The 14,128-nt window shown below is 39.8% G+C and overlaps 1 protein-coding gene across 1 annotated transcript; it reads right to left on the minus strand.

The window, feature by feature from the left end:
* Positions 1-272: 272 nt before the first annotated feature.
* Positions 273-13,508, minus strand: LAP3 (leucine aminopeptidase 3; the record flags this gene model as incomplete). Its single annotated transcript, XM_010192615.1, has 10 exons — positions 273-352; positions 1,433-1,535; positions 2,791-2,879; positions 4,286-4,410; positions 5,167-5,325; positions 6,328-6,489; positions 9,846-10,005; positions 11,139-11,244; positions 13,005-13,059; positions 13,393-13,508. Coding segments are annotated over 10 exons (1,155 nt in total), but the record flags the coding sequence as incomplete, so codon positions are not given.
* Between the last annotated feature and the right edge of the window lie 620 nt (positions 13,509-14,128).

The following is a 14,128-nucleotide window of genomic DNA, read 5'->3' on the forward strand; positions in this document are numbered from 1 at the left end:
CCCTTCCTGAACCCATGCTGACTGGGCCTTGAGATCCTTGAGATGATGTGCATGTTTGCTGTATATTAAACCTCACTAAAGAGCTAGTAATTAATCATCAAAACTAATTATTTTCAATTAAGTACTAACACCATTCCTATGAGATTTCAAATTGCAGTAACATACCTTTTAGATTTGCATAAAGTAAGACTTCCAGTAATGCACTAACTTTTCAGTAACAACAGCTATTACTGAATTATTATGATGATTTAATAATAATGCAGATGGCCCACCTCATAAAGGTGAGTCCAAAGCCAAGATGAGTTGGTGAATACTCCGGTTGCAGCAGACCCCAATGCAACATCCATGGCACCTACAGAAACACACCATCAAGGTTATACCAAAAAGCAAAGGTCTTCTGCATTCTGACTCCACATAGAACTTTACATTTTTACTTCCCATTCTCAGGAATTTCTCAAGTCTGCAAAAACTAAAGATTTTAGTACACTTGCATTTTTAGAAGTTTAAATGTTGTTAAAACGTTTATGTAACTTGCTAGGACAAGAATTAATAAAAATTCTATTCTGAATCTCATGAAACTAGATTTTCTGGTTTCAGCATGATGTTTCTTAGCAATGTTTCTAATATAATGTATTCAGCAACAACAGCACCTTCAAAAAAAAAATTGTTTCCATATGGAAAATATATGTGAGGGCACTTTTTCCAATTTATAAACCTCTACAATTTTGAGCTGGCACTTTCCCTTTTGTGAATTTCACTTGCATAGATTTTTGCACAGCATATGTGAATTTAATTTAAATGAAAATAATCCTTATCAAAATAGTAAACCATGCTTAAACCAGAAGGATTACATACATATTTATTTATTATATGCCACAGAACGGCTTCTCTAATGCCAACACTTGGCATCCAAGGACTCCAAACATGGAATCTTTGATAGAAGGAGGAGTTTACTGCCACCGTAACACCCTTTATATGGGAATCATTTTATACAAGCCAATGATCTTAGAAGTGGCTTCCCTTCTGTCTACTGAAATTTTCTATAGCATTTCCAGGGAGCTGAGAGGGCTTAGCTCAGAAATGGAAGCACGGGGAAACATTGTGCAGAAACACTGAAGTCTGCATAGGTTTTCCCACTTTTAGTTCAAGTTCAGCTGAGCCAGTCCAACTTCATCTACATTGCTCAGTGTGTACCCTGCATGCCAATACCCTCCATGCCAATGCCCTCCGCAGTCCTAGAGTCACGGTGCAGCTGTATAAGGTGTCTGAGCATAAACTGTGCTAGCTGTTGTCCTACGACATGTAAAAATCATCTCTGTTGCTTCCAAAGTCACGTTGGTTTTATGTACACAATGCAACTAATCCACAGTCCAATTAATGAGAGTAACAAAGGACTGACTTGCAAAATGAGCAAGGAAGAGAGACTGCTTACCTGTCAATGTCGCAGCATTCAGAATAGCCCTTGCATTAAAATTGTGGGCATAACAGAGAGCATCAGCTAACAGCAGTCTTCCTTCTGCATCTGTGTTATCTACCTTCAGATGCAACACCAGTAAAAAGATTAGCTACTGAAAACATCCCTTTCACTGGCTTATTTAAAAAAAGAAAATAGTATTCATATACATTTCTAAAATAAAAGCGTATCTGTAGCTGAGGTCAAGTCATCCTTCAGCAACCTTCCCTGCATGCTGTGCCTCTGGCTCCTCAAAAGCCAGAGGCTGGTGAGGTGCCCCAGGGGAGGACAGGGGCTGGTTACCTTTACCAGCACAGCCTCAGGCATCCCAGGGGCTGCTTCTGAGCAAGCCCAGGGGAAGGGAACTGCAAAGGAGAGGGTACCACAAAGCAGCACAGATGTATGCCTGGAAACAGTTTCTTATTATACTGCTTTCATTTTGGATCTTGAAACTTTTTTCCCCACTTAATAAAAAAAAAAAGTAAAAAAAAAAATCAGTAGCTACTTCACCCTTTCAGTTAAAATTCTGCAAGATTAATGGCATGGTGTGCTCCGAGCTACTAGCACTTTCTTGCAAATTTCTTCTTGGTGGGGGAGTACGTGCCCAGTCTTTTCCCTCAAAGCAGAGGGTGACTGACCTCAGTTCTGGGAGAAGAATCTCAAGGAACTGGAAGGTTCACCATGTCAAAGGTGGCAGAATCATAGAAATCCAGACAGAGAAAAATACTGATTAAGCCATCTCCTACTGCATTACATCAGTGGTCTACATCACAATGACTTTCAGTATCATTTAATCTATTAGATGAGTACGGAACCGTTTGGATTAAATATGAAATATGTACTGATCTGGCAAGCTCCTCTGAACCAACAGCCCTTATCACTCAGAGTTCTGATGGTACAGAGCAGCTTGGCAGTGTAAAGACCTTGGTTACGTCAGGAGGAAACTAATACTCTTATGGCTTACTCCAGATAGCAGAGGTGTCCTGGAAGGTCTGCTGGAAGCAGTTAATACATTATTCATTCTGACCGAGAACCTGTATTTATGAGCATTTTAACAGCCTCTTCTGCTAAAATGAGATTTTCCACCATACTTTACAGCTTTTTCTAGCAATTTATAAAACATATCTAATCTCTTCAATCTATATTTATATTTGAATGAATTCTATGATAACAATTTCTAATTAATAACATGCTGCTTAGATTTTTAAAAACAGTACATTTGAACTGCTTATCTTTTTAAAGGATCCTTTCAAACACATACTCTGACTGCAGTACTGTAACTTGACTGATTAAACCAATCACTGAAAGTATTCAAAATCCAAGTTTCACATGCATACCTGTATTGTTTTTCCATTCTTGGCTCTAACTACATCCCCAGGCTTGTTTGCCTTACCACTGGGCATATTTTCACAGAGGGGTGCCAAACCTCAGAGAGAAAAAAGTACATTACTAGTTTCTTTCTCAGAAACAGACGTAGAAAAAGAAACAAACCCCGCACTTAGAAAAAAAACCAAATACCTCTTTAGGAAAACAGTATTATTCCCATCTTGAATTTATGTTCAAAATTCAAATTTTCCTAGTTACTGAAAGATACATGGTTCAGTTTACAATCAGGGAAACTTCTCTGCATGTTGTACCACCTCATTTTCTCACCTATACCATTTTATCACTGGGATTTACTTCTACTTTATGCCCAGACAAGTGAGATCAGAGAAGCAACAAATATCATCTTATGTCTTCCATATATGAATAATTAGTCATATGTAAAGGGATTTTTTTTCTTTCTGAAATGAAAAACTTCTCAAATTAACACTCTGAGCCATTCAAGCTCTGCTCATTGTAAATTAATGTTGCATAGTGTCAAGAGGGGTCTAAGGACTTGCCATAAAATTCCAACTGTAAGAAGAGCAAATAGAGACGAGCAAAAAAAGAGAGGGTCAGTGTCAAAACTCCAACTATGAATAGGATAATGGGATGAAAGGCACTCACTCCACCATCCTAGGGAAAACCTGCTCCTGGCACAAGGAATAAGCAAGTTGTGGAGCGCCACTTTTAAGTGGAATTAGAGGCACAGACTTCTGCTCCACTCATTCAGCCCTCCCATTGCACACCTTTCAGTGAAGAATGTTGCAAGGCCGTGTGTTTTGCTGCCCTCTACTGGTTGCAGCATAAAAGTGACTAAAATACTAGTTCCCTGAAAGTCAAGGTTCTCAAACATACTAAAACTTATGCTAGAATGGATTACATATCATCACCAACTGGTTTTGCTACGGTTCCTGAATAACCTCATTTAATTAAAGCTGTGCAAAGTTTCTGCAGAAAACATAAGCATTGTTGGTACTTAAAAACAGCATTCAGCAGACTGGTTTAGTTTGTTTTAGATTTCTGCTGAGATATTCACCTAAGGAAACAAAAGCCGATCTCTCTTCCTGTTCAGCTGTGGTAAATACTCATGGAGGTAGCTCAGCTAATTTCTATTCATTTTTAATTTCTTTTACAGATATCTACACTTCTTCTTGTAGTGAAAGATCAGAACTTCTGAAAAAATTGCTGAAAATAAGTTTCTTGACAATCATTTCTCACCTAAGATCTAAAAATCATGCCTTCAAAATTATAACTCAGTGTTGAAATATTTATGCAAACAAAGCTAGTAATTTTCATAAGTCTGTAAAAATGGAAGAGGAGCTGAATTAGACAAGGGAATTAGACAAATCTGCAAGAGTCCATGGCATTTCTGTAAGACCATGATCACTGCTGATACTAGAAAGTTACTCTGTAAAAAAGAAATCGTGTACAATTAGGATTTTTGGATTCTCACACAAACACACTTACCAATTATGTTAAGAGGTAGGTTTAAAGCTGCTGCTGTCACAATGGCCGAACAGATGGTGGCTGCCCCTCCCATATCTGCTCTCATCGCATCCATACCTGATGATGGCTTCAGTGAAATGCCACCACTGGAATCAACAGAACAAATCTCATCCAACATGTAGGAGCTCAAAGTTGTATACATCGATAATACCCTGTTCATCGCTGTGTTTTAGCAACAAATACGAGTACATGTGTTTTCAGATATTCCTGCAATGCCTTAACCAGCGTACTGAAAGCAAGGTATCCGTGTTTTCATTTCAGATAAAATATGTCCATGAATTATTTCCTCATAATTAAGATGCCATAACAATCCAAGCGATCTGCAGCAGAGTAACTCAATGATCTTTATAATAGGAAAAGAGCACAAAACAACAAAATATCACACTTGGTAAAATCAGCATATAGAAGGGAATGGACTGAAATTCCTCAGTAGTTACGTGACATGAGAAGCAGTTTTAAGGAACTGCTGCAAAGAATTAACTACTTTCTCTTTCCTTAAGTGTGATCTAGTTGTCCAGTGACAGACTAAAACTCTAAACATGCAAATTCTTCATCAAGAGGTTTTCTCAGGCCAAAACAGGAAAATATTGCAAGCTCTTTGTTTTCTTTCCCCTTGAATTTCTATTTTTCCCTTACAAGACAGGGGCATATCAATTGCTGCTTTGTCTAATCACTCAAGCTTGTCATTTCCCCAGAAAAGGCAGCACAGGCCACCCTATCGGGCAAGTTCACTGCAATATCATTGAAAGATGCGCTGTCAAAAAAAAAGCATTTCCCCATTAAACATGAACAGCAGGAAGGCATTTTCCCCCCTTTAGTAATTAAAATACTAGCATACATACCTGTCAAATGTAACTCCCTTTCCTACAAATACCAACGGGGAGTCATTTGTATTAGCACCACCTGAATAGTGAATCTCCAGAAAGATGGGAGGTTCAGCTGAACCCTTAGCCACACTCAGGAAAGCTCCCATCTGTTGTGTCGATACCCAAGACTCCGGTCTGGAATAGAAAAATATATATATATATATTTTTCAATTGGACACTTTGACTAAGGTGATTTTGTTTGTTTGCTTTTAAGAGATGACAATTCTTGAAGGCTTGCACACAAACTATTAATTCCATTTTAGTTATTTTGGAAGTCACTGTTTAAATCCAACAATTATTACTTTTTTTGTGTGAAGCAAAAATAGCACCTCAAAGCTGCTGCTTGGGCTTTGTTTTGTCTTGTTTAAAACAACAACAACAAAACAACTAGTCTACACTTTCTGTATCAGAAACACTGAACTTTCACTTGCCTATCAGGCTGCAGACTCTGAAGGCATACGGAGTAACAATACTGCAGCAAGTTACAGTTTAACTTTCTACTCTCAAGATGGTTAAGTACTGGTTGATTTCATTCAGTCTTTTGCTTTTCAACAAAACTGTCTCCAACACTTACACAACCACTTAGTCTATTTCCATGAAAGTGCAGTAACTAGAAGTGCCGAGGCAAGAAGCATTAACCGTGCAATGCAATTCCAAAGGTTTTTACGACTCCATCTCAACATTTTTAAAAGCTAAAAAAAGCCCCAACAATAAGAGCAACAAATAGAAGGTGTTTAATTACCACATCCAAACAAAAAAGCAAAGGTATGTACAAAAATCCTTCTGGGAAAAAAACAAAAGGTATTAGAAAAAAGGGTAGCTAGTATTTGCCCTCTATTCTCCGAGTCCTCATTAGGCTTCCTCTTTCACAGCACGTGTGTCAATTAAGCAGTAATTAATTGCATGACTAATTGATAGTTAATCATTTTGCTGTGCTGCAATATCTTGCTTACTCTGCTAACCAGAAGCTCACCTTCTAATACTGAGAGCAGCTTGCAGTCTGGGCACCTCTCATACCTTTTTGCCAAACATTTCCCCTGCTTTTGTCATCTGAAGTGGCAGAGTGAAAAGTGTACGCCACAGATTTGAATAGCCTGGGAGGTATCTTCTATAGAGGAATCATTTAAATGAATTTACCTTATATGGACCTTCACATTGCTGAAACTTCTGAGCTTCTGTTCAATATGTTCAGCAAATTTGATAGGAGTTATATAATTAGCAGGAGCCTCCATAAGGTACCGAGCAAGGTTCTGACCCTCAGCGTAGGTAACACCTTTTTGCCAGGCTTCACTTTCAGCACTAAACAACACATACAATAAATAGGACTATAAACATTTGCAAAAGTAAGATGTTGTCAGCATCCCTCTGTTCTCTCCTGTTTGAAAATGTGGTATCATTAACTTAGGGAAATTAAGAATGTCATAGTAATCTTACTAACAGGAATTTAGGATGACATCCAAGGTGCATCTAGTTTAGTAACTCATCTCTAGTTCTGGTCACTGCCAAACGCTTCACAGAAAGCTAGAAGAATCCTAGAGCAGACAGACGTAAAACTGTCTAATACATTAGGTCTTGTCCTAATCCTTACTAGTCAGAGATCACCTTAAATCCTTAAGCACAAGATTTAATATCCCTTCCAAAATTTGTAATCACATTAATTGTAACAGCCCTGAAAGTTTCTATTTAAAGCCTCCAGTTCTGTTTTTCTCTTTACTAAAATATGATTCTGTGATAAGAGTGGAACTCGGATCTCATTTCACAGTGCACTCAAGGCATTTCACTAATGAATGACAGCAAACATTTGAAGATCCGCCTACACAGGAAACAGGGATGTCTCTCTGGTTACTTTACAACACTACCAGTACAAACTCCTTCATTTTCCTGAGACAGAATTGAAAGGCTTATTTGCTTAAAGAGATATCACAAAACTGGGCATTATGCTGGATTCTGCCTCTCAGAAGAGCAACACAGTGAAGAGGGAATCCAGGAGGAATTGCCTGGATATGGAGAGATGGAATTAAGAAGCCACATCTCAGCTGACACTGAAACTGGCAAGAAGCAGGAAAGGCAACAAGAGGACTTCAACAGGTACCCCATAAGCAAAAGGAAGGTCAGGGATAATGCCATCCTGTGGCTAAATGGGGCAGACAATCTAGTGAACACAGAGAAGACTGAAGTTCTCAGTGCCTGCTTTGTGTAAGTCAGTGATTATTAATGTCTGCTTCCAGATCCCTCAGTTCTTTTTGCTTAGTAACAGTCTGGGGAAGAAAGGTACTACCCAGGGCAGAGGCAGAAAGACTTAAGACTATTTAAGGAAGCCAAACATACACAAGTCCTTGGTAACAGGCAGGGTATATCCGAGGGAGCTGGCTGGCATCACTGCAAGCCTTGTCTCTTTCCGTTTGAAAGCTCATGGCAACCGGATGTGATCTCTGATTACTGAAAGAGGACAAGTACTTATCTTTAAGAGCAGCAAGGAGGACATAGGGAACTACAAACCACTTATCCTTGACTAAATCCCTTGAAGTTTTATTAAGTCATCTTGGAAGCCATTTTCAGGTACATGAAGGACAAGATGGTCACTGGGAAACATCATCGATTTATTTGGGGCAAACATGCCTGACTAACTTGACTTTATGATGAGAGGTCCACAGAGGAAGTAATTTATCTTGTCTTTAGCAAGACTGCCATGTATAATCCTGGCAGACAAACTGAGAAAACATGAACTGGAAGGGTAGACTACAAAATGCATGAAAAACTGGAACTGCTAGGCTCAGAAGATAGCAGATACAGCTGAATGATCTAGCTAGCAGTTCGTTATGTGCGGTGTTCCTCAAGGGTTGATACTGGGGCCGACATCTTCATCAACACCTTGGACAATGAAATGCACCCTCAGACAATTACAAACAGCATCGCATTGTGGGGAGCAGCTGGAATGGAGTGGGTAGGGCCACCATTCACAGGGGCCTTGGCAAGCTGGAGGAATGCACCAAACTGAAGACCACGAAGTTTAACAAAGATTGGTGTGAGGTCCTGTACCTGCGACAGAACAGCTCTGTGCAACAGTCAGGCTAGAGACTGACTGAGCAGAAAGTAAAGCTGCAAAAAAGAACCTGGGGATTCTGACGGACAAGTTGTACAGGAGAAAGCAGCGCACTACCATAGGTGACAAAGGCCAGCCATGTACTGGGTTGGATTACAGCACAGCCAGCATGTTCAGGGTAATAACTGTTTACCTCCTTGGCATTTGTGAGCCTGTATCTAGCTATTTCCACTGCTGAGCTGCTGAATACAAAACAAATACTGATAAACTAGAGAAAGTCCAAAGGAGGGCCTCTAGGAGGGGTAAGGAGCTGGAGCATGCAGCATCCAAGGAGAAGCTAAAAGAATTGGCTTTGTTTGACCTAGGGAAGAAAATTTTAGGAAAGATCTAATTGCAGTCTTTCTTCCACCCTTAAACAGGGTTTATAGAGAAGGTGAAGATACACACCTCAGAGCTGCACAGTAAGAGGGTAAGAGACAGTGGGCTCAAGATTCAACAAAGGAAACTGCAATAGGACAAAAAGAAAAAACATTCACCAGGAGCATAGTTAAGCACTAGAACAGATGGCCCAGTGAGGTTGTGAAATTTCCATCTCTGGACATATTCAAGACTGGACTAGACAAAGGCCCGATCAACCTGATCAAGCTTTGAAGTTATATGTAACTTCCAGGTTATCATGAATCCAAGTTGGAGCTGGACTAGATGACCTCCAGAGGTCCTTTCCAACCTAAACTATTATATACAAAAAATACTTCCAGTGTCATAAGTAGTCATAGGACAATCTATGTTTATGTTTTCAGGAAATGTTTATTTAATATAAACATAATTGGCTCCCAAACTATCTGCTGTGTTACAAAATTGGAAGAGTGTTGCACGTGGCTTATCAAGACATGCTTAAATTGAGAGGTTTATATTTTATTTCTCTAACTTCCTCATAAGAAAAGACCTGTTCCTGTATAAAGTACATACAGGAAATATCTCTCTTCTGTGTGACAGAACATCCTATATGGAGAGTCCAAAGTTCCCACTGATGGAGTAACAGGCGATTAATAAAACTTTGTTCTGGAACCAAAACTCTGATATCACTTTCTCCTCTCAAGTAACAGCGATGGCTCTTAAGAGACCAGAAGCATCCAAGCTTCCCTTCTAGCATTATGTTCCGTGAATGAAAATATACCAAATTAACTATGTAAAACTATCCATTTGGCATGTCTGGTGTCAAGTAACATTTCCCAATTCTGAAAAGGATTTATGCATTTATGGAGTCTGAATTACCTCTGCTCCACAATTTTGCCATGTAATACCAACTAAAGTCCTTTTATGTCACAACTATACTTCAAGGAATCTTTAAACTTTTATTTTTATCCTGGGCCTCTTTTTCTATGAAGCAGCATTTATTTACCCTTAACCTTGGAACATGGCATGCCAACAAAACATATGGAGCAAACACTGTAGATATACTTTAGGAAATTCAAAGGAGTAGGAGTCAAGAGGGATACTGCTGCTAGCCCTATTATTTCAGTTTTACGTTTTTCTCATGCACAAGCACGCACACAGTTTTAGAAATAAACAAACAGGTAAATAAATAGGCAAGTTTTCCTTTTGCCATCACCTTCCATGAAGCTGAGGAATAACTACAGGTTTCTTTTTTTGCTTCAGCTCATTATACTCATGCAGTCCAAGGACAGCACCTTCTGCAGCTGCCTGAGCATCTCCACAGGGGTCTACTTCAACACAAGGAATCTCCAGGTCTTGGATCTGTCTACAGCCAACTGAAAAACACGGTACAGAATTAGGAGGCTAAGTATTTCACGGATCAGCAAAACAAGTGTCTGAGGTGATCAAAATGACACTTCTAGGAAAAAAAAATTAACTCAAGGTATCTGAGTTTATAAGTAAATCAATTAAAAAGATCATGCAGTAGAAAAATTAAAAATGCTTATGACCATATACTGACAAATTTTGACTAAAAATATCACTTGATGAGTTGTAATGATTAAGAAATTCCACAAGAATAAAAAGGCAAGTCCATAGTTGCTCTGATTCCTTTAAGCACACTGTCTCAAGGAAAAGCTCTGTGATTCTGGAGCACTATGGATTATGATTATCTACAAGTATCAAAATTTTGCTGTAATTTCGTTTTTTGCTAAGAATAAATGACTGTTCTTTTCTTCTAAATGCAGTTCCACACTTTTATAAACAACCAACAAAAATAATAATACATTCCATAGATTCTATTTTGTACCCAAATAATTTAACTATGTTATGGCAGCTGGTGAGACAACACGGGCTAGCACTTTGGACACAGAGCTGTGATACATATGTGACTGGCCTCCAGTCTCAGATTATAAACTCTGCAGTGAGAACTCTTTTTATTCTTGTTTTATAAGTACTCAGATGCAGCAGTTATCCTTGAGTAAGACAAAAAGGCCTCCTCTGCCTATGACAGATAACATACTGAATCATACTTACTGATGCTGTGAAAGACACCAGTTTATAACACAAGTATCTTGGTTACAAACTAAGTGGCAAAAGTAAGTATGTGCATACTTAAGCACAGTGTGAGCATAAATGGAATCAGTGATGCTCTCAGGTTTCAAAATAGTAGCAATTAAACAAGTGCATTTTCAATAACACGCTGGTTAGGAATATTATTTGATATAAATAACTGGAGTTTTCTGTCTGCAGATTAATTTACATGCCCTGTAACACCTTTCTCACTAAGGAAAAACTTACAGGAATATCAGTGACAAGTAAATGCATTTACCAAACCATGCAATAGGTTCTGCATTTCAAAACAAAATAATATCTAGAGTGACTCTTAAAAAATGGAAGACACTGCACCATCGCAATAGTTTTATAGACAAAATGCTTAAGAAAATGTAAATTAAAAGAAAAGGTTAACCTGCAACAGCTGCACGAATATTTTCTTTGCCTTCATTCCAGTTTTCTTGGTCATTTACTCCAGCATTCTTCTTACCCAAGCCAACTACAACCACGCTCGGAAAGTCCTAGATGAAGCCAACACACAAATGGGACTCGCTTTCCTCATTGTTAAAGCCGCAGCAGAGTTGTTAAAAAAAGCATTGCTTTCCAAATGAAGCCAAGCAAAATATTAAAGTACACTCAGTACTTTCTCTACATTACGCACGTTTCTACATTAAGAGTGCCAAAATGGTGCCACTGTCTTGCACTCCCAGTCATTTGCCACAGGCATGCAACCAGTTGTTCTGTTGTCCAGTTAATTACGTATACTGCAGCAGACAGGGCTTTATGCTCAACATGTAGCAAACTTGACACTTCTAAGGGCAAGCCTAAGAGTTCTTTGAAAGCAGATCCAACTTTCCAGCTGCAACAAAGGCCAGAACAAAGCTGGAGAAGTGTAACCATTTTTGGCACAGTACTACGTTCAAGGAAATAAGATCACTTGAAAGGCTGAGCCCATCAGCCCACCTGAGCTGGCACAATTTGCCAGGTAACAAACCAAAGCTGCGCAGAAGTACGTGGCTACAGAACTCAGGAAAGCAATGTAACACAGCAGCATAAATGCTTGCCTTATAAGCTGCAAGTGGAAGGCAAAAAGGAAGAAATAATGAAGATTAAAGAAGCGTTTTAAGAATGAAGTAAAATTTGTATAAAACTCCAGGTTATGCATGTGAACAGATTTCCCATTGCTCTGAAGAAAAATGAAGCTAATTTTCAGCTTTCCCTTCCATTATAAATAGCTGCTCTGTCAGATTCCAACAAACAGCTTTCAAATTGCTACATTGTAGTAAAGTCTTTTAGTCCACAAGATTCCAGAAGATCGGTGATTCAAGTTCAAATTTTTTAGTTATCATTATGTTATGCACTTCAAAGGGTGTGTAAAGCTAAATTCTCCTGCTTTCTCTTGCAGAAATTTGCCACTTATTTCATACTGTCTGCAGAACTGGGACAACGGGACCTTCAGTGGACTCAACTTCCATGAAATTTCTGAGAGCCTTTCTACTGAGTCTGGTGTCACCTGTCTGAGGTCTCCACACAAAATTTATACATGGTAGGCAATACTCACTGCATAATGATTTATTTAAAATACTTTAAATAGCCTTAATGGAAGGTTCAGTTACTTAGACAGAAACACCTAGCGTCGTATTACTTGTCTGCCTAGCCTCTAGCTACTAACTTAAAAATGCACAAATTGTACCATATTTGCCAGCTCCAGGCAGCTGCATTAGATGTATTAGGGCTTCTCAAATGGCACCAAAAGCCTAACTTTAAGCAGATGAATCCCCATCTCATACCCTTCAGATATATCAGGTCTGGGCAGACAAAAGTCCTGTTTGAAGAACAGCCTCATGTCTTGTTTTCAGAGGTTTCAAGTACATGACCTTAAAACCCCTGAAGCCTATGATGGGATTACCTTGTGTTAGAACTGTCATGTCTGGAAGGTCTTTGCATGTATCGGTACACATGAACACAGAAGGCACAGTAGAAGTCTGATCCAAAACTGCTGTGCTTCAGCTCATTCAGTAAGCAGTTATTTAGAGCACACCACTTTTGGAGCAGACTCGTTTACAACTCCAGCATGGTGGAGGGAGTATAGGATTGTGCAAAACCCCAGGTAAACATGGGGACTGCAGAACAGGAGGTTTCAGTAAGAACCACATCTTTTCCAGAGAGTGGGGAAGAGCCAAGCTTTACACAAGCAGAGCAGTGAACTCAGCTTAAAATAAGATGCAAGGGTAAACCTCACACATGAGTCAATATGCGCACAAAAATCCAGAGTTCATACCTGATGCAAGCCATGGAATATGCGCGTTTTGCCTTTCTTCAAAGGTGGCCCACATCTAGGACACAAAAAGATTCTTTAAGCCCTTACTGGTGATAAATCTTACAGTACTACGTTCACTCCACAACCACACAGTGTTCCTTAACACTACTGGGACACTTGGCTTAGTGCTGAGTCACGGAAAAGGACAGTCCCCATGAACGTTTCGCATCTGTTTCCTCAACACTTGGTTTTTCCACAGGAGTTTCCTGCCAAACTGCTTGGCCTATTAAAAGCAAATACCAGTCTGAGAAGTGGTATGGATACAAACACTAATAATTATTTAAAAAGATAATTCTTATTGGTGTTTGTAGGCACTTTAACCCATTTCAGAAGCTTATGGCACACTTACACAGACAGAAGTTCTCTCAACTTTCCAGACACAAGTCTATCGAAAGCATCTCCTGCACTAGTGAACTGGGCAGCACTGTCATCCTTGTCACTTGAGTAGATTCCCAGAACAAGACCCTAAAAAAGAATATGCATTAACGTAAACAACACAAAATGTAGAGACCCATCTGAAAGGTAACAAGCACACTGTTCAAACCACAGCTACTGCTGTAGATATTAACCTCAGTTTATGTATTTATCTGATATGATGCAGAGAGAGACACTTCGGTAAACCAGGACAAACTACTACAACTACCACGAAGCACAAAAAATAAATTAGATACAGTATGACTAAAGGTATAATCATTTTTCCTGATACACAGAGACAAAAACTCTTTCAATCTGTAATGTGAAGTACAAAAAAGGTTATTTTCCGCCTCCCTCCAAACACAGCTCTCCAGCCAGGTGCACCGCGGAGGAGCACAGGGATCCGCGCCACTCCCGACTCCAGCCCATCAGCAAGGCTGCGAAATGCTGGGGCAGGAAGATGGCTCTGCCCCCACCGGGAGCTTCTCCAGGGCGCAGCCTCCCAGCACGGCCCCGCCACCGACACGGCACCCACCCCAACGTCGCAGGGCTGCAAGTTAAGTCTGGGCGGCACACAGCGACCCTGGAGCTGGGCGTCGGGCGCGCTCAGCCATGAGCCGCAGAATCGAGCGGGGAGGGGGAAGGGACACCCTACGCCCCCCATGCCCCTC

This window comes from Mesitornis unicolor, unplaced genomic scaffold, assembly GCF_000695765.1.
Source record: "Mesitornis unicolor isolate BGI_N332 unplaced genomic scaffold, ASM69576v1 Scaffold54300, whole genome shotgun sequence".
Lineage (NCBI taxonomy): Eukaryota > Metazoa > Chordata > Aves > Mesitornithiformes > Mesitornithidae > Mesitornis > Mesitornis unicolor.